The sequence below is a fragment of the Aspergillus flavus genome, chromosome 2 (genome assembly GCF_009017415.1).
Source record: "Aspergillus flavus chromosome 2, complete sequence".
NCBI lineage: Eukaryota > Fungi > Ascomycota > Eurotiomycetes > Eurotiales > Aspergillaceae > Aspergillus > Aspergillus flavus.
The window spans coordinates 1,242,859-1,264,659 of NC_092409.1; the positions used below are offsets into that span (position 1 = coordinate 1,242,859).

General features: G+C 49.3%; 9 protein-coding genes across 9 annotated transcripts; 3 read left to right on the top strand and 6 right to left on the bottom strand.

Moving 5' to 3' along the window:
- Positions 1–125: 125 nt before the first annotated feature.
- Positions 126–1,627, bottom strand: F9C07_2277014 (uncharacterized protein). The gene is made up of 2 exons (XM_041289314.2): positions 1,348–1,627; positions 126–1,283 (listed from the first exon to the last, which is right to left on the bottom strand). The coding sequence occupies exons 1-2, from the start codon at positions 1,620–1,622 to the stop codon at positions 410–412; spliced, it is 1,149 nt and encodes a 382-aa protein (XP_041142267.1). The 5' UTR covers positions 1,623–1,627; the 3' UTR covers positions 126–409.
- Positions 1,628–2,965: 1,338 nt separating this feature from the next.
- F9C07_2277015 (metacaspase) lies at positions 2,966–5,303 on the bottom strand. The gene is made up of 7 exons (XM_041289315.2): positions 5,109–5,303; positions 4,842–4,938; positions 4,619–4,754; positions 4,449–4,506; positions 4,007–4,381; positions 3,347–3,955; positions 2,966–3,296 (listed from the first exon to the last, which is right to left on the bottom strand). The coding sequence occupies exons 2-7, from the start codon at positions 4,934–4,936 to the stop codon at positions 3,271–3,273; spliced, it is 1,299 nt and encodes a 432-aa protein (XP_041142268.1). The 5' UTR covers positions 4,937–4,938; positions 5,109–5,303; the 3' UTR covers positions 2,966–3,270.
- Positions 5,304–8,016, bottom strand: F9C07_2277016 (T-complex protein 1 subunit eta). Its single transcript, XM_041289316.2, has 6 exons — positions 7,831–8,016; positions 7,576–7,742; positions 7,170–7,506; positions 6,748–7,120; positions 6,030–6,691; positions 5,304–5,944 (listed from the first exon to the last, which is right to left on the bottom strand). Exons 1-6 carry the CDS (start codon positions 7,874–7,876, stop codon positions 5,832–5,834), a joined length of 1,698 nt encoding a protein of 565 aa, XP_041142269.1. The 5' UTR covers positions 7,877–8,016; the 3' UTR covers positions 5,304–5,831.
- A 370-nt stretch (positions 8,017–8,386) lies between these two features.
- Positions 8,387–10,071, bottom strand: F9C07_9834 (putative histone acetyltransferase Spt10; the record flags this gene model as incomplete). Its single annotated transcript, XM_071511950.1, has 2 exons — positions 8,387–9,454; positions 9,571–10,071. 2 exons carry the CDS (start codon positions 10,069–10,071, stop codon positions 8,387–8,389), a joined length of 1,569 nt encoding a protein of 522 aa, XP_071363600.1.
- A 510-nt stretch (positions 10,072–10,581) lies between these two features.
- F9C07_1189371 (lanthionine synthetase C family protein) lies at positions 10,582–12,949 on the top strand. The gene is made up of 4 exons (XM_041289299.2): positions 10,582–11,206; positions 11,319–11,871; positions 11,945–11,958; positions 12,024–12,949. The coding sequence occupies exons 1-4, from the start codon at positions 11,029–11,031 to the stop codon at positions 12,821–12,823; spliced, it is 1,545 nt and encodes a 514-aa protein (XP_041142271.1). The 5' UTR covers positions 10,582–11,028; the 3' UTR covers positions 12,824–12,949.
- A 125-nt stretch (positions 12,950–13,074) lies between these two features.
- F9C07_9836 (uncharacterized protein) lies at positions 13,075–13,881 on the bottom strand (the record flags this gene model as incomplete). Its single annotated transcript, XM_041284554.1, has 1 exon — positions 13,075–13,881. One exon carries the CDS (start codon positions 13,879–13,881, stop codon positions 13,075–13,077), a length of 807 nt encoding a protein of 268 aa, XP_041142272.1.
- Positions 13,882–14,468: 587 nt separating this feature from the next.
- F9C07_2225233 (uncharacterized protein) lies at positions 14,469–17,234 on the top strand (the record flags this gene model as incomplete). Its single annotated transcript, XM_041289300.1, has 2 exons — positions 14,469–14,658; positions 14,716–17,234. The coding sequence occupies 2 exons, from the start codon at positions 14,469–14,471 to the stop codon at positions 17,232–17,234; spliced, it is 2,709 nt and encodes a 902-aa protein (XP_041142273.1).
- Positions 17,235–17,863: 629 nt separating this feature from the next.
- Positions 17,864–18,830, bottom strand: F9C07_9838 (40S ribosomal protein eS26; the record flags this gene model as incomplete). Its single annotated transcript, XM_041289317.2, has 5 exons — positions 17,864–17,969; positions 18,062–18,164; positions 18,350–18,477; positions 18,667–18,704; positions 18,762–18,830. The coding sequence occupies 5 exons, from the start codon at positions 18,828–18,830 to the stop codon at positions 17,864–17,866; spliced, it is 444 nt and encodes a 147-aa protein (XP_041142274.2).
- Positions 18,831–19,434: 604 nt separating this feature from the next.
- F9C07_9839 (CBS and PB1 domain protein) lies at positions 19,435–21,773 on the top strand (the record flags this gene model as incomplete). The annotated part of the gene is made up of 4 exons (XM_041289301.1): positions 19,435–19,653; positions 19,873–20,746; positions 20,806–20,900; positions 20,961–21,773. The coding sequence occupies 4 exons, from the start codon at positions 19,435–19,437 to the stop codon at positions 21,771–21,773; spliced, it is 2,001 nt and encodes a 666-aa protein (XP_041142275.1).
- Between the last annotated feature and the right edge of the window lie 28 nt (positions 21,774–21,801).

The following is a 21,801-nucleotide window of genomic DNA, read 5'->3' on the forward strand; positions in this document are numbered from 1 at the left end:
GGTTGAGTATTGTGTGAGTTCACTAGCGTGGAATACAGTAGATTCACATAAAATTCACATATATAGAACAAAGCTACTGATCAGGTTATCTGCACAGCTATCGCCAGTTGCGAGAGCATGATCGATGCCAATCACGGGGTTGCGGGGAATTGACGATGTTTGGTTGGCGGGCGACGGTGGCCAATCAGCGTCAGGTGGCCATGGCGTCATAAAAATCATACGAACAATGGCTCTGTTACTTTGATGCTCCTAAAACCCCCCATGGTTCGTTACCCTTGTACTTCGATTTTCTTTACGTATACATGCCCTTAAGGGTTGATGGCCAATCATTGTGACCTGTGCCGGTCCCTCCTGCAGTGACGTCTGCACATAAGCCCACTTCTGGCTTCCCTCTCCTGCAGCCGCTCGCTTAGAGGAAATTCCCCAACACTTCTCCGAGGTCCTTGGTCTTGCGCTCTCTCATCACAGCTCTTTTCGGCCCCGACCACCTCTGACGTTGACCGGAGGCCGAGACCTCTTCTCTAGGCCTTTTCATCGGTAAATGTAGTGCCGAGTTCTCGGTGGGTATCCGATTTCCCGCCTTCGTGCGATGTAAGTATAGAGTTTTCGCCTTTGTGGGCACTCTCTTGGATTCTTGATGAGTCCGGCCGATCTGGAACTCCAGAATTGGACCCCCTGGGTCCAAAGCAGGGGGTACTCCATCCATATTGGCAAGGCTAGTTTGATATAATTCGTAGAGTGCCGGTGGCTTATCTTGACCCGGTCGAGACTTCCATCCATCTATCTCCAACCCATCCCTAAACATGGAGCGGATACCTGGACAGCCATACGCAACAATGACTTGCAGGGATGGGAAAGTGTGCAGATAACGCAATACAACATCCGATAAGTCCTGGTGACATAATTTGAGAACCCGAAGGTGTGCGAATGCGCCCGAGGTCTGCGCCAGCTCGCTCCAACTTCGGATGATACGATCACTTAGTGCCGTCACGGGCGTCTCTGTATCATCTGCAGGGGTTCCAATGTGTGGAGGTGTGGCAACTTCCAATGCAGCAAGGTTTCGGATGCTAGATATGCCCACTAGGTCAGGCACTCTGGCGAACGAAGTAGCCAAATTTAGCACCAACTGCCATTTCAGGGAATCACTCTTCACCAGCTCAAAATATTCTCGCATAGCCAGTCTGGGCCCTTCGATCTTCATTGATCGGTACTGGGAGATATGCCGAAACTCTGCCGGGTACGCAGTTGCGAACAGTTTCCACATGTAGAGTGTTCGTTTGCGACTGTGTTTACCCGATGATTTAGCATGATTTAATTTCCATTTCCAGACGCGATACCGTGGCTTACCTTCTCTCAAGGCAGTCCCACAGATAACTGGCAATGGGCCACGGTATATTCGCAAACAATTGCGGGGTCAAATTCCTTTGGTCCGATAGAGCTTGCCTCATTGCCGAGTGCTTCAATGTGGGTGCCCCAATTGCATTTGTTTCCTCCCAGCCTGCGGGAAGAAAGGGCGTCTCATGGACCCAAGACGGACCTTTCGAGTAAGCCCCTGCCTGCGTTGAGGTCCTTTCTGAGTATACCTGGCCGGTCCGCCAATCTACTACTCGGGTGGGAAACATGGCCAATTGCACCAGCTAATAGAAGCTGCACGAGATGCCTGGTTCTAGAGTTGCTAGGTACAGTTGCTTTCGGATAAAGCGATGCATCCCTTCATTGTTGATTCACGCTGCTATACTCCAGGTTCAGACACAGGGTCCAAAAGAAACAGTCGGGGCTAGATACCCTAGTAGCAAGTTCAAAGCATAGATTCTCTGTGGACAGATCTAGTATGTTTCAAGGGTCCCTCGAATGCCTCACCGAAAATGCAGTAGGTGTACTGCAGTTTGTAGGGGATGTTAATCTGTGCCTGAGGCCATTACTGATGGCTGCTGTTTATGTAATTCCAACCAATACATAATAGGTTAGCGCCACTTTATAACGAGTGAAGATATATCTCTCACTGCGTATGACAATAGTCTTCTAGTTCAAACAGCTGTGCCCATATACCATAATAATAATAATTTTCTTTTGTGAAGTGTGTCTTGTCTTGCTTCTCTAGAAGCTACCTGCAGTAGATCAGCTAGGCAAGCACCCGACATGCTTGAACACATCCAGAGAGGTCACTGGAAGGATGCCATGGCTTTAGTTATCAGAACCTCAAGCACACATGCTGTAGCTATCGGGAATCTTCACATTCCCCTCTTGAAGCCTGACAAAAGTCCTCTTCCCCTCTCATTAGAGTAACGACATATTAATACCGAATATCCCCGGTATATAGGTATGCACGACCCTCAAGTCTCGACGTTCATCTCTTTGACGCCCATGACATTTATTGGGCGACAACATCTCTGTCAAAGTCATTCGTCTCAATGAGCATGCTGGAGGAAATGCAGGTACAACGAGAGATCGCCTGCTCCAGGTTCCTTAGTTCCTGGATTCCTCCAATTCGTGTCTAGGATACGACTTCCGGTGGAACGATAAGCTCGTTGCTCTTGTAAGGTCCACCCTCCTGTGAACCCCTCACTGCCCGTGATGCTAGGTCGTTGGCAAACAATGGATCAACCAACCAGATATAGCTATACAATATATGACTTCCATGTCCCATACCATTGTGTCTCTGTCTGAGGACCAATGGTTGGGACACACTGAGGTTTTTGTGCATTGATACTGACTGATAACATGCTCAGTCCTAGGACTCTAGGGATTCTTTCTGGAGGAAATCAGTTTCAGCTGGGAAATTCCTCTATTAGCTCTTCTGGATATTGCTTTCACTTTGTAGCCTGGCATTGGAAGATCGATAGTACCCAGAACCAGATAAAGCCGGAGCCAAGGACTGGGACATCAATAAGATCACCTACAACGCTAATGGCATCTCATGTGCCTTATGAATGCCAGATGATATTCATGTTGTTGAAGTTCTGCCACGGTTTAGATTTACCTTAATCGAGTGTCACTGCATATGATTTTCAATTGCAGGTTTGTTTTGTAGAGATGAATTAAAAGCATGTAAATATGCGACCAACTAAGCCATGTCCTGTCCGACTCCATGCAAATGAATGTTATCAAGAAAATCATAGGAAACAAACAAAGCACTCGGGCAGAAAGCAATGAAAGTTTTGAAAATCGGGCAGGAACAAAGAATGAAAAAGAAAAACATGTCCGTGTAAAATGTCAATACTATCCCGATGCAAAGTCTGTGCCTGAAGAACCATCCATAAGCCCAAATCCTTACATCACATAAAGGAGGTTCACATCTATGGCCGGTCAGAAGGAGATTATGTTAAATCGTGTCTACTCAACTTACCCAGTGGGTGACTGCAGCTGAGCTGCGGCTTCTGCGTGTACTTGGTCGACAGTTCGTCCCGAATGCTGTTTAGCAGCTGTACATAGCTCTGTTGAGGGTTCTTGCGGAGGGCGCTGATAAACGCCCATGACATCGCACCGGTTGCTTGTCCCTGAATCTGAGCATCCTGGCTGGTCTGGTCGTCCTTGCTGCCTGACCACATGATAACGTCTGCCCCACTCGTCTTGGTCTGCTTGTTGCGCTCGTACACCTCGTCGCCCTTGGTTGCCTTCTTGAAAAAACCGACTGCGGTCGAGACCATGCTGCCCATATCGCCCCGTGCGTACGCCGACACCACCCCCAGCAGACCCTGTCCTGCTTCCTTGGCCAAGTTGGGCTCCTTGAGGATACCTTGAGTCGAGTAGATATACGGTAAATCCAACGCGGAGCCCGAGTGGCACGAGTCAAAGATGGCTGTCAATCGCACGCCCGGCTGCAAGGGGTTGACCATTATCCGGTGCATCTCATCGTCGACAATATGGCCCGCTTGCCGGAAATCGACGGGGTAAATGACTTCGTCATATCCATCGTCTTCATCGCCATCCAGATCGGGTGTCTGACCACCATGGCCTGTTCCGGTCAGACTGAGGTTGAAAAGCAAAAGGTTCATCACAGACTTACCAGAGTAATGGAAAAAGAGGGAATCGTTGGGCTTAGCGTCTTTAACTAGCCAGTGCATGGCCCGCAAAATATTGGCCTTGGTCGGCTGACTCTTTGGATTTTGTTGGTCGTCCGTCAGAAGCACCATATTTTCACGAGGGTAGCCAAAGTTCTCATGCAAGTACGTCGACATGTTCTTGACATCGTTAATACATCCGCGCAGCTGACCCTTCTGATTGAAGTAGTTGATACCAATCAGCAAAGCCTTTCTCGTGCCGGTGCATGCTGAGTACCGGTAGGCGTATTCTTGGGGAGCGCCTTGACCGAAGGAGACCGGTTGATCGGGAGGACGGGCCGGAATACCATGGCCGCCTTGATTGTAGGAGTTCTGGTAGGCTATTGCGCAGTCAGAATACTAAGCTAGCAAGCTTGGAGAAAAGGCATCACACAAGGGTAGACATACCAGATTGTTGTTGATACATATGGCCTCCGCTGGGAGGGCCGTAATTCTGCTGCGGGCTCTAAAAAAACCATGTCAGCCATTTAAATCTGCAAAAGGAGAACACACGAACAAGATAAAAGGATATATTAAAAATAATAAAAATAAATCCCACGCCATCGCAGTTAACATACGTTGTAACCGTTGTGATGCGAGCCGTATGGCTGAGGAGATGGTTGGCCATATCCGTATGCGTTGTTAGGTTGTTGCTGACGATAGGCCTGGCCGGGATAACCGCCGCCGTAGGACGACTGTTGATGATGCATAGGCCTATATCGAGTTAGCACCAGCAAGCTCAAAGCAAGCGATACTGAAAGCAACTGAAGTATAAACACGCAAAGTAATAAACAGCCTTACTGAGGAGGGGCGCCGTAGTTGGACGGCGGATATTGTTGATATTGTTGCTGCGGGGGATAGCCGGGAGCTCCCGAGTAAGGGGGATAGTAGGACATTCCTGGCGGGGTCTTGATAAGTCTGTGATATAAAAGACGGCGACAAGAGTCCGGAGGTGGGATGTAAGACAGCAGAGGGGCGTGAGGTTGTGGTGGTGGATGAACGAAAGAGCGACCGAAGAACGATGCAGCCTACAAATCGCCGAGATGATGTGGAGAAGGAAACACGCACTGATTGGGAGCGGCTGTGGATTATCCAAGCAAAAAGGCGGCGGGAATATCTTTGGTTATGGTAATTATGTTCAATTAGTTAAAAAAAAAAAGGAAAGGTCCTTAATTTACCGGATAGGGATCAAGAAAGAAGAAGAAATAAATAAAGGAAGAGAGGGAGGAAAATGGCACATAAGAGACGTGAAATTTGATATATACGCAGATCATCGACGACCGTGCTGCATACTCGTCGGCCACTCCGAGATCCCCCTGTACTATGAGTATGTAGACCTGTACGGTACGGAAAAGTGGCTCCCACGCATCGTCTTTCAGCCAACCAAGACCACATCCTCCATATCAAATTCCCTCATTCAGCCACTATCCCCAAGCGTTCGGCTCTCGGAATTCCTCGGTATCTTATCGTCATCTTTTTTACACGCCCTTTTACTTTGTTACTGCCCCTTGCTCAGCCTTACTGAGCCTCACAGTACAGTGGGTCAATGTCGTCAACTTGAGAATTCAAAGTCATGACTTGCAGGTCCAGATGGGGTATAGGATCCATATACTTGGAAGTTTCTTTTTTTAAATCATATTCAGATATCCACTTCCCCATGATCAATCTATGAACATGAAAACATTATTGATAGCAAATAAAAGTACCGGGCTGCGATTCTAACTATTGCATGGCTTTTGTTCTCTAACGTCATCACAAAGCACATCGCATCCTTCCTCTCACGCATTACATTTACCGACCCCGCCGGGGCATGCCGCGTCCTCTTCCTCCACCAAGAGCCCGTTGGGCGGCACCAGGGGGTAGTCCACGGCCAGGTGCCTGAGGCTGGGCAGACTCCTCGTTCTCTGTAACGTGCTCATGTCAGCCAATAGAGATTAAACAAACAAAGCAAAAGGCATAGGGGATGAGGCAGGAACGGTGGATACTCACTGATAGTCTCATCTACACTCAGAATCAAGCAAGCTGCCTCCACAGCGGCTTGGATGGCGTTGACCTTGACCAGACTAGGCTCCCACACGAATGCGACCATGTTATCACGGACTCCCTCGTTATCGAAGTCAACACCAGCCCAGACGTTGCCCTTGCGGTGCTCCACGCGCAAACGGTTCAGGATGTCAGTCGCATCAAAGCCGGCATTGTCACACAGCTGACGAGGAATAACCTCCAGGGCCTTGGCGAAGGCCTTGACAACTGCCTGCTGCTTGTGAGGCACGTTGCGGTCGGCAAAACCGTGCATGTAGCTCGACAGCTCCATCTCCGTAGCACCACCACCTGCGACAATGGTCGTGTTCCGAAGAGCACGCTTGACGATCATGATGGCGTCGTGCAAACTCCGCTCAACTTCGGCAATGAACTGCTCCGCACCACCGCGCAGCACGAGCGTACATGTCTTGGCGGCAGGGCACTCAGAGAACAGGTTGTAGCGTTCGCCACCGATCTGGCGCTCCTCAAAAATGCCGCAAGTACCCAGGTGACGCTCTTGAATGTCGCTGCATGTCGACTGTGTGGCTGCTCCGGTCGCCTGGCACACCCGGTCCATATCGTCCGACGCAACACGACCGGCGCAGAAGATGTCACGGTCAGCGAAATACCTAGGATCGCGGTTAGCTAGACTAGTAATATCAGGCGCATCACAGCAAATACATACTGCGTAGCCAAATCACCGATAGGCAACTTGCTAAGAACAACCTTGGCCCCTGTCTTGTAGATAGCCTCGAGCTTGTTGTAGATGATCTGCCATTCCGCATCGACGATGGCCTGGTATTCAGACACCTGCTCGACACGCACCTCGGCGTTGTCCTTCTCGCTCTTCAACTCCAGCTCGACGTTCAAGCAAACAATCTTTGGGTCCTTGAAGTATTTCGGCTGTTGCTCAAAACCAGCATAAGAGAATGTCTTCTTGAAGGCAACACCGTCGACGAAGAGGGAATCTTGCAGGCCACCACCAGTGACTCTCTTGACACCAATCAACTTTTCGTTAAGATCATCCTGGTCGAGTGAGAGCACAGCATCCACCACCACTACACACAGTCAGTATCCGCTGCCGTCCAATCACACAGGAGCCCTTACTCTTGGTGAAGAAGTCTGAGTTGCGCTTGATAAGCTTGCTGTTCATGGCGGTTGCGGCCAATCGTCGTAGAGTTTCGACCTTCTTCTCCTCGCTTCCAGCAGCCTCAATCATGTCGACTGCGATCTCTTTCACCTTGTTGACGGCCATAGCACTTCCCCTCCGTAGACCCTTGATGATAGTCTGTGCGCTGACGCCTTGCTCAACCAGTTCACGAACCTCCTTGAGTATCTCACCGGCAAGCACAACGACCGATGTCGTTCCATCTCCTACTTCGGCATCTTGAGACCGGGCAATATCCGTGAGAATGCGGGCAGCGGGGTGCACGATATCGAGGAGCTAGGTTTGTCACGTATCAGTATCACACCGTCGACGGAAATTAACCTGTTGAACTCAAGTCGAACACACTTTCATTACTGTCGCTCCATCGTTCGTGATGGTCTGCTTGCCGTTGCCGTCGACAAGCAACAAGTCCCCTCCATACGGACCGAGAGTGCTCTTGATGGTAGATTGCACGGCAACACAGGCATTGATATTAGAAATGATCTGACCCTTTCCCTGAGAGGCATCCGTACCTAAGCAATTAAGAATCGTGGAAAAGTCAGCGAACAAAAAACGTCAGGCACACAGTAGAGGGGTTCAGAATGCGGGCAAGAAACGGACCCTCCTTAAGCACGATGATCGTGGGTGCCTGGCCAGCGAAGGCCATTTTGATTAATTTATTTCGAAAAGAACTGACAAATAGGGCTGGTAAAGACCGGTAGAGAATAAGAGACGCACGGGAGATGGAAAGTGGCCCTGAAAGTTACCAGCTCGGGGGGGTTCAATAATGCTCTTGACCAAAATTTCCCCGAGCTTCTCGATGTCGCCAAAGCACTGAGGCGGTGACCAATCATACCGCGTCTCCGCAACCCTACAACCCCTCGAACAATTTATACTACTAATCGGACTTGTATGCATCCTTTATCGATCTATTACTTATCATTATTATGGTCTTCACGTCACTTTCTATCATACTGCTAATAATACAGATTTCCACAACCGTAGTTATCCGATGATCCATAATGATTGATGCAAGCCCAACTTGCATTGAACGCCGTCAAGAAATGCAGTAGAGAAAGATAATGCCCCAGAAAGAAAAATAAAAATGGAGAAAATCAAATCATACCCGATAGAAGTGGGCTGGAAACAGAGAGAAAAGACGTGAGCACGCAGCATATCATGTAAAGTCCAAGTCATCATCTGGTTGCCCTACATACTGATACTTGGCCAGTATCTGTTCGTGGTGATGCACATCACTTACTTGTGAATGTACTAGCCCAAGTGCATCCTGATGGAGTGCCGATCCAGGATCTGGATCAGACGGGTCATCAACCATCATATGGTAATCACTAGCTGCATGATGCCGCACATCGTCATCAAAATGCGAGCTAGACAAGCCATGAGGGCCGTGCGTATAAGGGTCGGTCATAGCATCATGAGTTTGGAATCTGGGAAGTTGCTGGTGAATATCAATGATTTGGGGGTCGAGAGGCATAACGTAATCGCTGATAGAATCTACTGATCCTGGAACAACGGATGGATGGGTGGTGACAAAGGGATTCTGGCTTTGATGGGCATCCAGAGATACATGGTCCATGAGCGGGTTCGTTCCCATGTCCTCGTTGCTTGGCATACTAGGCTCGCTCTCACGACTGCTTGTTTGATCCTCCTCTTCCGGCATATCTTCGTTCCTGAAGAGCCCGTTGGTCAAGGGTGATTTGAGTGTCTCCTTGCATTGGGGACAATCTCGGATGACCCTGCTTACGGTTTCCTTGATCCGGACCCAATGATACTTGACTGCAATTGCTGCTGTAGTCTTATTGATGCCGGCATGCTGCTGAACATGCATCTCCCGAGCGATATCATATTGCTGTTGCGGATCCGACACTACCTCTTTGTCCTTCAGCATCAGCTTCTCGGTTTCGCCGTCTCCCCCCCCGACCAGCTTATAGTGGGTTGCTGCACTTCTGAGCCGGCTCTTCTCGGCCCTGTCGGCGCCCCTAGGGTATTTTGAATGCTTCAGATAATACCGGATCTTGTCAAAGCGATCCTGGGTAACAGAGTCCTCACCCTCGGGTCCCAAATCCCGGCCGTATATGATCGCATCAACGTATTGTCCGGGATTGGAGGCGAGTCTACCACCTCCTGGTATTCTTCCGATCCGTTTGAACCCTAGAGAGTCCCAGAGACGACAAGAAGCAACATTACTCTCATAGACTATGTTGAACATGGCATATGTATACCCCTGCAGATTGTCAGATATGTGAGACTCCGGATACGTCCGCAACCAATCACATAACGATAACCCACTGGGCTAACAGAGCGTTCACGAAAGGATTCATCAGTGCAATTGGTACTGACCAGTTTTGGAGCCCACTCTAGGTATCCTTCCCCCATCAGTCGGCCCACACCTCGATTCCGAGAAGCATCGGTGACAAGGAACATGCTATTGCAGATATGACTACTACGGCCAGGGTAGTTGGGTCTGACGGTAAAGCTGCCTAGACAGAGCTTGGACCAATTCGCTCCCCCCGTCCTATCCATGAGTTTGACATCCTGTGTATTCTTGATATCCCCGAGGAGCATGATAGCACCGAAGTGAGAGAACCAATAGTGCCTAAATTCATCGTACGGGATAGGGTCAATCATGGCATAGGTGTCGCCCTTCTCAATCTCACTATTTAGTTGGTCTGATAGGTAGCTCAACAGAGACGGGGGCACATCATCGGGCGACATAAAGGGCACCAGGGTCGCGACCGTAACGCGATCGCGAAGGGTAACCTGCCTAGGGTAGATATCCGGTAGCAGCTCCTGGTCTGCAGGCATCACCATGGACGCTAAATCCCCATGTACAGCAGGCATGTTGAAACCTTGGGCCGGCAGAGCCGGTCACGGGACTGTTTACCATTATTAGTTGATTGAGCAAATATTAAAACATCCATTTGATCCGATGGAATTGCAAGTTGTGAATTGGTATATGACAAGTGTGAAGCGCTGGGATAATAGGCCAATCGGGACAGACATAGCACGAATGCCATCACACAGACTACGAGTCAAGCAAGATACATGAGGGACCCAGATAGGAAAAACCGTGGCAGGGACATTACCAGAACAGGGTCTAGAAGCACTGACTTTCTGAGGGCGAAATCGGAAACAACGTTTCTCCTTTAATACTTGTTTTGTCCCCGAGGGGCACTTCGAGGACCGCCGAGTATTCTGGAGTCCGGAATGATGTGAACGCAGCAGAGAAAACGTCGTCCCGCTGACGGGCTTATGGTTGATCCGGAGACGGTAATACTATCCCTTTTGAATAGTATTGCAGCCTCAGGTGTTGACATTCCCATTGAGGCTAAGTTCAATCATCCCCGCCCCGCCAGAAGAGTGTGCCTGAGAGTATCCACGAACTCTTGATGAACTACCGACGAACTACCGGCAATTTTATGGTATAGCGAACGATAAAAAACATATCAATTGATCTGTATCCCTTGCGATGCAGAGTCTCGTCTATGTAACGACACGCTACTATAATTCATCTGGTTTTACATGATAGTCAATACAAAAACCGACAAAGTTTTCCTCTTCTCCACAGTATATATTTCGGACAGCTCACCTCCCACTGTCGCTTAACATCCAACGCGCACAAGTAGTCGTTAGGCATTGACGGCCGAAAGATTACCTGTGCAAAAGAGGCCAATTTCACTCGCTGGACAATCTTTCCCATATTGGTAAACCAAATCAAACTCCCATAGGCGAGTGTTCTCGTACCCTAAACTTCTTCCACAACTTTGGTATGAACAAACCACTTAAGTTGCCGCCATCATGAGTGCCCCTCAGTATTATCCGAACACGCTGGAACCACTCCAGATAAACAAAGAGAATCTGCAAAAGGCCCTTCATGAATTCCGTGAAGCTGTCGACCATGGAACTCATTTAGTGCAACAAGGTTGCCCTCCTTCAGCGGAGTGGGGTAGTGCCGGTTTGTACTTGGGAGTAGCAGGTACTGTAGACTTCCCCATTCCTGAACCGACGACGTCAAGCGTATATACATAGACTACCTTAAAGCCTTGACAATATTAACGTTGCCTACTGTTCTACTAACTGCATTTCAGGGATCGCTCTCGCATTCCTGCGGCTTGAGCGTCAAGCTCTATCCTTGACAGAACCAGGCAGGGCTCCTATCGACTTCGGTAAACTAGCGAGGGAGCGAATAGTGCCGCATGGGCCGAATTTGCCTTTAAAGTCAGGCTTCCTGTCGCCTTTGGGCTCATTCTCCCCAGTAACAGGGGCCTTGATGCGTATCTTAGCAGCAAGTACAGATGGCAGTGCCATCTCTGATGCTGACATTACTTCTCTCGAAGATGCGGTTAAGCTGGCAATCAAAAACGGACCCATGGTGCCTCAGGGAGATAAAATGATGGGAGGTGATGAGCTTATTTACGGTCGACCTGGATTGCTGTGGTCTATCTTTAATCTTCGGGTTCAGCACTTCGATGAGAACACAAAGAAGCGCCTGCAACCTGTTTTCGATGCTCTACCTAACCTTGTTGATGTGATAGTCGACGCCGGGAGGCAAGGACAGAAGGATTACACCAAATTGCATGGAGAGAAGGATGCGCTGCCCCTGATGTGGTCGTGGAAGGAAAGCCGATTTTATCTAGGAGCGTGAGTGCCACTCCCGGTCAATGTACCACACGAGAAAACCTACAAGATTCAACATACTAACTGAGAGCCCAAGTGTTCATGGTATCGGTATGTACACAGAAAAAAAAATCATGTTTTTTCGGCAGGGCTTTCCCCGAGCTAATACTTCGTAGCCGGTGTTCTTGCGATTATCCTTGCTTGCGAGGAGGCCAATGATAACGCTTCGCGCAAATATTTCCCTTGGATAGCGGGTACTATCACGGGTCTATGCAAAATATGTATTGCTAATAACGGGCACCTTCCCACACGCATTCCTCCATCTTCCCGCCATTCATCTCCGCTTGTCCAGCTATGCCATGGTAGCCCTGGATTATTGGTTCTCATGGCGTGTGCAAGAAGAAGCTCGTTGGTCACTGAGTACTGGGAACCGGAATGGGACGAAGCCATCCATTTAGCGGCTGAAAGCATCTGGAGGGAAGGACTGCTATCGAAGGGTGGCAGTTTGTGTCATGGCATTGCTGGAAATGCACTGCCGCTGCTGCTGATGCACGACAGTTTTGAGTACGATGTGGAATTGATGCAGACAGCGAAGCGCAACTACACAATGCGAACCGAGCCGATCGAGACTAAATTTCTAGAAGACAATCTCTCAAGCGACTATTTCCTGTCTAGAGCGCTAACACTGCTATTGCATGCGCGGGAGACGCCGCCTTACAGCAACTCGCCTGAGAATATTTATCGTATGCCTGACCGCCCGTTCTCCCTGCATGAGGGACTATCGGGTACGGTTTGCGCGTGGGCTGATGCTTGTGTGGCAATCCAAGCGAGACTGCGGAAGATGGAGCTGGAGCAGGAGGGCGATGGGCCAGTCGTAGAGGCTACTCTGCGAAGAGATCCGACTTTCAAGGAACTAATGAACCGCCAGCTAGGGTTCCCAACCATCGCTCACCATAGACCGACAGGTCTGCCTTAAGTGAGAACTGGAACATGCAAACCACCTTTTTGGGAACGGACGGCGGTGGAATCAGATATTGTATGTTATATTTTTGTTCCTGCAACGCCCAGTTGAATATTCATCTGTAGCTGAACGTTGACCTCACCCGAGATTGGTATTTCTCACGAGAAGAACGAAGGGAAACAGTAGATCATGCAACCGTATTCAAGCGTAATGTCGATTCTGTGTCCTCGCATCGCCGAACTTAGGGAGGTGACAAAGAGACGGCCCTAAACAAGACTAAATCCCGATCGATACATAGGAGGTTGTCCTGGAACTTCTGTCCTAAACTCTACACGCTTCGGCACGAAGTTGCCATGTGGTACCTCAACAGCCACCCTGAAGCGACGCCAGCAATTGTTGTATTGGTGAGACGAGTCGCCGCAGAAAGTACAGCGCGTGGGCGTTGACCGCACATGGGTTGCTTGCGCTCTCGGCTCCGGCTGACTGTGGCTTCTCATCCTGGTTTTGCGCTCTTGTTCCCGACGCATCTGCTGAACAACATACTGATTAATCTCCTCTTGACTGGGCTTTTTGCTGTGGCGTCTAACGGTTTCATTGTGTCGTGGCGCCTTGTCATCTCGTTTCATCTGCTGGACAACGAATGCGTTTATTTCCTCCTGCGTAAGCTGTCCAGAGTCCAAAGGTACGTCAAGAGAAGCATAAGGCGTGCTTTTACTCCGCGAATGTTGGGTATTTTTCTTCTTCCCCTTCATCACTTTTTCGTGTCTCATAGCCAGGTCTGAAAGTTCTTGGAACGTCATCTTGTCTGTCGGACTTGAAGAGTCCAATCGACTATTACGCAGCATATCCGTCGCCCAGCCCTTCCATTCTGGTCGCGACTTTAGCTTGTTAAGAAATAGGATGTTAATGTGAGAGTCTGCGATCCGACATTCTTCGTTAATTTGAGTAAGACCTTCTCGCATTGCTTCAATGAGCTCGATGAGATCGGCGACTGTATCTGATTTGGCGGAGTCTAGGTCCAGTATCTCGCTGATTTGATGTATCATACGAACATTTCGCTGCCAGGTGTTCATTTTGACGGATTGCAAACCAAGCTTGAGAATGTTGTTGGTGAAGCTTATTGAATATAAATTGGTTCGAGGCTCAGATGAGAGAATCTTGTTCCTTATTTTTATTTTTCTAATAGGAGAAATGACGTCAGGGTATATCTATACGCTGGTTGTAATCTATTACAGGTTGGGTGCTCATCGACATAAATTACCGTACCGAGAATCAATACAATACACTGGGTGGGTAGGTACATACTACTAGGGATCTTCTCATAACGGTTCAACTCTTTAAACAATAGTATATGCTGAAGTGTACTATATATGACCTCATATTCTCGCTATCTTTGTTTAATCGTCTAGTAGATCAAGAAGCTTATAAGTTGTGGCTTCTGCGCCCCATTACGAAGAAGTGGCAGTGCTGGGCCTCTTTGTGGATGATCATGGGGGCCGGTTTCTCTTGGCTCGTTGAAGCAATATATGGTGTGCACCTGACAATTTTTATACCGATATCTCTTTCAAAATCTGACAGGGATATTTTTGGATTTGAAATCCTATTATTGCGATGCTGTTTAGCCCAAACATAGCATTGTCACTCAGCAAGCGGTAAGAAGATGGATCTTGTGCCCCCATCTTACCAGTCCGCAACGACCAGAGATGCGTGGTCCTTTATTGCTACATATATCCCCTCTAGCGACCTATGCGCTGCCACCTTAGTCTGTCGGAAATGGCATGCACTTTTTATGCCGTTCTTGTGGGGTGATCCGGCATCTCATTTTGGGACTGATAATGATGCCGTTTATGGTAATTCCACTGGACACACCTTACGTGATCTGGGCTGACAAGACATCTACATTGTAGTCGCCTTAACAAGGTTTAGGAGAACCCTGGTGTATGCCAGGCTGGAGGTGCGGATGCTAACACATACACTCCACCTGCCTCCTGCTCTTTCAGAAATCTACGGAGGTCCGCGACCGGAATGGCTGAGGGAGATTCTCGAATATTTACCATGCCTTCAGTCTCTAATTGTCTCTGAATTGCCTTTCTTTGACCATAATTCCATGGTAGCCTTAAAAAATAATACGAACCAAGACCAGGTCAACGAAGCAGTCTCTCATTCATACAACGTTCGTCTGTTGTTGGCGGACCATGAACCTAATACAACCTCTCAGGGGCTTGCAGAGGCACTATTGCGCTTTCAGGAACTTATATATCTTGACCTGTCTTATACCACTCCAGCTCGGGACTGTAGTGTTCTATCTGCTTTGTCTCAACTGGAGCATCTCCAGGTCTTGAAACTACGGGGCATTGGGTTAAGAGATAGCGACGCGGAGTTCTTAGCCAATGCTATCGGCCTGAGAGTTCGCTACCTAGACCTGCGGGATAATAGGCTCACTGATATGGCCGTGCGGTCTTTACTGCAAGCTTCTTTCCTATCACCAGGTAATCCTGCAGTCAGTCATCCGATAGCTCCAGGACCATTCGCTCCAGCAACTTCACTATCGACTAATTCGAAATGGCTCAGTTGTCCTACAATAGATGAGCAGTTTATGAAAGCGTTAACACAACCCTTGACAGGTCGTTCATGGGTTGAGGGCGTGCCACATGTGGGTATCACGCATCTATATATTGCAGATAACCGGATTACAGTCGAGGGTGTCGCAAGCCTTATAGCTTCATACCGACTTCACGCTCTTGATGTAGGAACAGTTGATACGGCCGAGTCGATTCGGGACACACGTATGATATCATCATATCACAAAGACCCCCGAAAGCTTCCTGGCGCCGAGAAATTGATACCAATTCTGGGCTCTGCCGCAAAAGAGAACCTTACCTACTTACGTGCTCATCATGCAGTTTGCACCGCTGATGCTCCTTGGAAAGACCCCGTATCAGCGGATGTTTTTGTAGCTGAACTTCCAGCCGAAAGTGAAGATCAAACTCATGAGCTAGACGCCGCGAACGTGATCCACGAGCTCCCCGCAGAAGAAGCTCCCATTTTTGAGCTTGCGGGGTCACCAGTTCCAGAGGAATGGAGAACAGGCTTTCAACGTTCCAGAGATGATACACAGGCGCCTATCCGTGAAGATGAGCCATTGCCCATACGAAGACGAGGTTCTGTTTTTGCCCCTGAGGTGGTTGAGACTCCTCATATCAGGACCGACGGTGATGCTACACCTATTACCGTTAGTCCGCTCCATACAGCTCAAGCTCAAGAAGGCTTAATCCCGACCGAGTGGGAGTTCAACGAGAACTCGGAAGTGTCTGGTACGATCCCAAGATGTGCATCTCCAGTGATGATGGACGATCCCAAAGCCCAGAAAATCCAAGAACTCGTGTCAAAAAGACCAAAGAATTACATACTCCCTCGCAAAGATAACAAGGAGAACAATTTTCCGTATCTGCATCCTTCTTTTGTCCCCCATCTTGAGACATTGGTCTTGACTGATGTTCCGTCTCATGTGCCCGCAAACTCACCCATCTTAAGGTCTCTAATCCGCTTTATAACGGCCTGCTCAAACGAGGCGTTGCTGGCAACGCTCCAAGCAGGATCAGACTATTCGCTTCCTCCTGGTCGAGCTCGAGCCAGAGCTGAACAAGAACGATCTCGGTCTCTATTTGCTCTACGGCGCTTGGTACTTGAAGTGACCCCTGTTGAGAAAACAACGGCTAGATTAACTGCGTGGGAATCAACGAGCTACCAACAAGGAGCTCCAAAGTCAAGCACCGGGGATCGAGACTTAGAGAAACTGTGGACAGCAGCAGCGGATGACTTCAGTTTCTTTGGTGAGGACGAATGCGGAGTCCCGAACCATGATCCAGGGAGGTACTTCCCAATGGCCGCTCTCAACGAGAAAGTCACTTTGATCCCAGAAGATGATGATTCTGACAACTCAGAGAATTCAACGCCGGTTACTTCTGTGCGGACATTGCTCCGTCCGGATGCTCCCTCTTATGGCAGCCATTCTCGTCCCTCTTTCATCAACTCTGGGCCAGCGCGGAATGACGACGGTGTGGTTTCGCCTCAAGCTGAAGCTCCAAAGGTTGACCTTGTCGCGGAATTGGCCGCTTTCAGGCGTTCAAAGAAAGCTGAATATGAAGATTTGTTGCGTAGGGACCGGAAGAGAAGGAGTACGATAGGCACCACGTCTTCGCTTCTCTCCCCGTCGGGGTCGTTATCATCATTCGGGCCGTTGTCGCCTTCTCCAAGCTTGTCCACTCTGGCAGCAGTCTCGGCTCCTCAAATGGCCATGTCCCATTACGTGGAAGGATATTGGAAAGGTGAAGTGAAGATTGTCCGAAACCCCGCACCCAAAGGACGGAGTGGAGTGGTTGATATGTATGGAAATTACTTCGAGAAAGGGTACCTATATCCTTGAGCCTTGTATGGAACATATTGCCTGGCTTGGATGTTGTTCCTAGATCGCAAGCATGTATTTACTCATTATATATGTTTATGTCATCAAGTTAGATACCCCGAAGCCAAACCTCCAGCCGTGGAAGTCATGGTGAAGCATTTTTATAGGGATCCCCACAGACAACCTAACATAAGTATGTATAATGGAACTATAGTGGGGTCAAGGAAAGCTAGTGCAACTACAAGTAGATACCACTAGGGCGGTTTACAAGAATGGAGGTGGGATCGTTTTGAGTATCTTATCATTTTCTCTTTCAGTCGTTATGCGAGCTTGGATTTCCGTTCGTCACCAAGTCATAATGTCGACATACAATGGAATCATGAAAGCCCCTGGCCGAACCAACTGGGTGCATCCGGTTCCCGTCTCCACTGGGCTATGTTCGTTTACCTTTTGTGAACAGTAAATGTTTAGATTTTGTTTTGTTTTATTTGCGTCTCCTGCCCACGGGCAACCCGTAATGCAAGCCTTCGACCCCAAAACTGAAACCCATTCATTCCATTTGAACCGAGTAAGAAAGTCTGTTCAATAAAGAAACAAGAAAAGAACAAGCCTTTTAAACTAATCCCATTTTTCTCTTCTGTTTCCCTTCCTTACATAGCCTTAGCGGCCTGAGGGGGGTTCAGCTTCTTGCCGTCCTTGTTGTACCTGATGCGAGGAGGAGGGGCACGGTTGCGACGACCTTCCCGGGAACGGACACTGTAATAGGGATATCCGTCAGCTTGGTTCAATCTTCCTAGTGGTCCACAAAAGTCGCCAAAGTATATCATATGTCGGGGGTGTATGCGTACCGAACAATCTTGCCGTGGATAGCGCAGGAGACGCAGTACTGCAGCTTGAGGTACATCTTGGGGACGGCATAGTCGGTGAAGACGGAGGCGTCAGAGATATCACCTATACAGTAAGAATTGTCGAGTCAGCCCCAGTTGCGGTTGAAATCGTATCCCATCAATTCGTGCGTGCTGTTGTCCTATTCTTTCACATTTCCTTCTCCGATCCCATATTTCGATTCCAGCTCTTTCGAACAACAGTGCGCGGCGAATATGGGGTTTGATTGCGGGTATCAGGTTCGAACATACGGATGGCAGCGGACTCAACCATGTTGCGGATAGTGAATCTCTTGATGGCCTTGTCCTTGGGGACGCAGCGAGCGCAGTTGGAGCAGCGCACGGGCTTGGTGTGGCCGCGGCCGTTCTTGTTACGACCGCTGTAAAATTGTCAGTTTCGCTGATTCCAGAAATTGCCCCTTTCCGTTTCCCGTTCTTTTAACAAAGAAACACTCGTCGGTAACCGGGCTCCCACGGCCATGTAGAATATACCGGAACCGTAGGCGTCATATCAAAAGGTACGCATGGAATGGAATCGGACGGGTATAAGAGATAGGGTCGGTCCTTACTTGTTCGCCCTCTTCTTGACCATCTTGACGGCTTTTCTCTGGAACTATGGGTCAGAGAATGAAGAGTCAGGGGGAAGGGGGAGGTTGTCGCGTACTTGGCTTGTCGGGTTTGGTTGTCGTGAAGCACCGGGAGACTCGTGATGAGGTTGTGCGAGGCCCGTCATGTGCAAAAGCCCTATGCCCTTAAGCGAGGTCTAGTCACGGGATGTGTCAATGCCTGAGGCGGAGAGCGGGAGGACATTCTGCCTGAGGCAGAGGAGAACCATTCCGCCCGCGAAAGTGGCCTGAGGCGCCCAGACAGGGATGAGGGACATATGATGTGTTCACGTGCCGATCCTCCCGTCTTACTATGAAAGCTGAGAATCTTACGATACGCCAATACGGGTACTTTGTTTACTTTACCCGTTCATCATAACAGGGCAATCGTCCCATTTTCTGCCGTAAACTAACAGCTAATAGTTCGTCCACCCGACTGGAGTCTAAACCCACTCGAGACCCCCTGTCTGCCCGTAACTTTCTCGTTGGCGTTCAATTTATCGTGTCTCTCTTCCCTCTCTTCCCTTACTTTTGACCTGTTCTGGTTTATCGTGAACCTGAGTCTTGATGGTACTAGACTACTAGTACATATTACTACTATTAAATACATACACACCTGTCTCCGCTCTCCTTTACTCTCCAATTCCCTTCGTCCCCTTTACACTCTCCCCTCTCTCACCCACTGACCATCCACATTGCGTAACCGTACCTGCAGTACTGTTGGTTGACAACATGTCGGCCACTGGAACGTACAGGGGAACTACTACTGGCCACAAGACTGTGGGCAGAGGTAGGCTGCCCGACTTCGATGGTTCGGCATCCCACATTCCCCGTCCTCGGCCTGAGACCGCTTCTTCCACTCCCAACCCTCACACTCCCTCTAGCGACATTGGAAGTTCAACCATGAGTGCTGCAAGCAGACAAAGACAGAATCAGTCGAAACGAGATGAGGTATGGTCTTTCTCCCTTGGTTACGTTGTGTGACGCTCTATAGCTACAATGGAGCTTGAACTTTTATGCATGTCCTTTGTATCCCATCTCTTTTCACCGAATTTTTATTCTCCCTCTCGCACCTATGCCCTCTTTTTTTTTTCCAGACCACCCAATTGTAATTTGAAATAGTGCAAATGGTTATACAACTCTCTACTCCTATTCTAATACCCCAATTAGGCTATCCGCCGAAAGATGGAGGCGGACCTCAACAAGAAGAAGCAAGCCCCGACAAGGGCGCATCGCTCTCGGAAAGCTCCGCCAGGAACCGTTCTCGCCTTGAAACCTAGTCAAGCTCTTCAGATTAAACCTAACATGACCATTGCAGAGGCCGCTCAATTGATGGCAGCAAAGCGGGAGGACTGCGTTTTGGTTACCGACGATGATGATCGCATTGCTGGAATTTTCACCGCTAAGGATCTCGCTTTTCGTGTGGTGGGAGCTGGCCAGAAAGCTCGAGATATTACCGTGGCCGAAATCATGACCAAGAACCCTTTGTGCGCGAGAACCGATACCAGTGCTACCGATGCACTCGACCTCATGGTTAGGAAGGGCTTCAGGCATTTGCCAGTTATGGATGAGAACCAGGACATTTCTGGTGTTCTCGATATCACCAAGTGCTTCTATGATGCGATGGAGAAGCTGGAGCGCGCGTACAGTTCGTCCCGCAAGTTATACGATGCGTTAGAAGGTGTTCAGACGGAACTCGGCTCCAGCCAGCCTCAGCAGATCATCCAGTATGTCGAAGCTTTGCGTTCGAAGATGTCTGGTCCGACCCTCGAGACTGTCCTTGATGGCCTGCCGCCCGTTACAGTCTCCGTTCGCACGTCTGTGAAGGACGCTGCTGCTATGATGAAGGAACACCACACCACCGCCCTTCTGGTGCAGGATCAGGGATCGATCACCGGTATCTTTACCAGCAAAGATATCGTACTGCGTGTCATCGCTCCTGGTCTTGACCCGTCGACATGTAGTGTGGTTCGCGTCATGACTCCTCACCCTGATTTTGCGCCCGCCGATATGAGTATACAAGCTGCGCTACGAAAGATGCATGGTTAGTTATGGCCTGTTGAATTTGCAAATATACAGACTCTAATACTTAAATTTTGACAGATGGCCACTACCTGAATCTGCCGGTTATGAACGAGACGGGCGAGATTGTTGGAATGGTCGATGTGCTGAAACTCACATATGCCACTTTGGAACAGGTTAGTAAATGTCCTTGCTGCACCCGCAATAGTCGCAAGAGTGTCTAATTAGATTTCAAGATCAATTCGATGTCGACACATGATGACGAAGGCCCGGCATGGAACAAGTTCTGGCTGTCTATGGACCATGAATCCGATTCGATGGTGTCTGGTAGCCAACAGCCCAATCATCGGTCAGTACTCAGTCCTGAGTCTCCGAAGGCTAGTTATGACGCCAGAGACAGTGTGCTTCCTAACGAGTCTGCTTCTCACCATGGCGGCGACGAGCACTCCGAATATATTGATCACCATCATCATGGCGAACATGTTCCGTTCCCTTTCAAGTTCAAGGCACCAAGCGGCCGTGTTCACCGTGTTAACGTTCTCACCTCTGCTGGCATTGCCGATCTAGTTGCGCAAGTCACGGCCAAGCTAGGATCCGAGGCGGACGCTGTCGGCGGTGCGGCAACCTGCGAGGAGGGCAAACTTAGCAACACAGGCTATGCTTTGAGCTACTTGGATAATGAGGGAGACACCGTTTCGATCACTACTGACCAAGACCTTGCGGATGCAGTCACTTTGGCACGGCAGTCGCGTCGGGATAAGGTTGATCTCTTTGTCCATGATCCGACACAGCCTCCAATTCCTGCTACGCTCGAACCCCAACCCGCCCCTGTCAAGCCGGTGGAGGAGAAGCCCTCTCCAGTTCCAGAGGAGCAGTTGTCGGAGGAACCATATATGTCTAAGCCCCGGTCTCAGACGTTCTCGTCACATCACCCAGAAGAGCAATTTATTGCGGGAGTGCCTAATGACTTACTCCTTCCTGGTGCAATTGTCACACTCGCCGCTGTCATTGCGGGTGTTTTCATCCTGAGCCGGGCCACTTCTCGGTAATGTGTGTCTAGCGAGCATTGTTTGATAT

What these genes read in the sequence shown, in the direction of transcription:
- F9C07_2277014 (XM_041289314.2), bottom strand. Translation starts at nt 1,622, where the DNA reads ATGTTTCCCACCCGAGTAGTAGATTGGCGGACCGGCCAGGTATACTCA. An exon ending in TGGGACTGCCTTGAGAGAAG is followed by an intron (nt 1,284 to 1,347) that starts GTAAGCCACGGT and finishes GGGTAAACACAG; the next exon opens with TCGCAAACGAACACTCTACA.
- F9C07_2277015 (XM_041289315.2), bottom strand. Translation starts at nt 4,936, where the DNA reads ATGTCCTACTATCCCCCTTACTCGGGAGCTCCCGGCTATCCCCCGCAG. An exon ending in CGCATCACAACGGTTACAAC is followed by an intron (nt 4,507 to 4,618) that starts GTATGTTAACTG and finishes TGGTTTTTTTAG; the next exon opens with AGCCCGCAGCAGAATTACGG. An exon ending in CAGCTGCAGTCACCCACTGG is followed by an intron (nt 3,297 to 3,346) that starts GTAAGTTGAGTA and finishes GACCGGCCATAG; the next exon opens with ATGTGAACCTCCTTTATGTG.
- F9C07_2277016 (XM_041289316.2), bottom strand. Translation starts at nt 7,876, where the DNA reads ATGGCCTTCGCTGGCCAGGCACCCACGATCATCGTGCTTAAGGAGG. An exon ending in ATCGGTGATTTGGCTACGCA is followed by an intron (nt 6,692 to 6,747) that starts GTATGTATTTGC and finishes CCGCGATCCTAG; the next exon opens with GTATTTCGCTGACCGTGACA. An exon ending in GAGTGTAGATGAGACTATCA is followed by an intron (nt 5,945 to 6,029) that starts GTGAGTATCCAC and finishes AGCACGTTACAG; the next exon opens with AGAACGAGGAGTCTGCCCAG.
- F9C07_1189371 (XM_041289299.2), top strand. Translation starts at nt 11,029, where the DNA reads ATGAGTGCCCCTCAGTATTATCCGAACACGCTGGAACCACTCCAGATA. An exon ending in TTTGTACTTGGGAGTAGCAG is followed by an intron (nt 11,207 to 11,318) that starts GTACTGTAGACT and finishes ACTGCATTTCAG; the next exon opens with GGATCGCTCTCGCATTCCTG.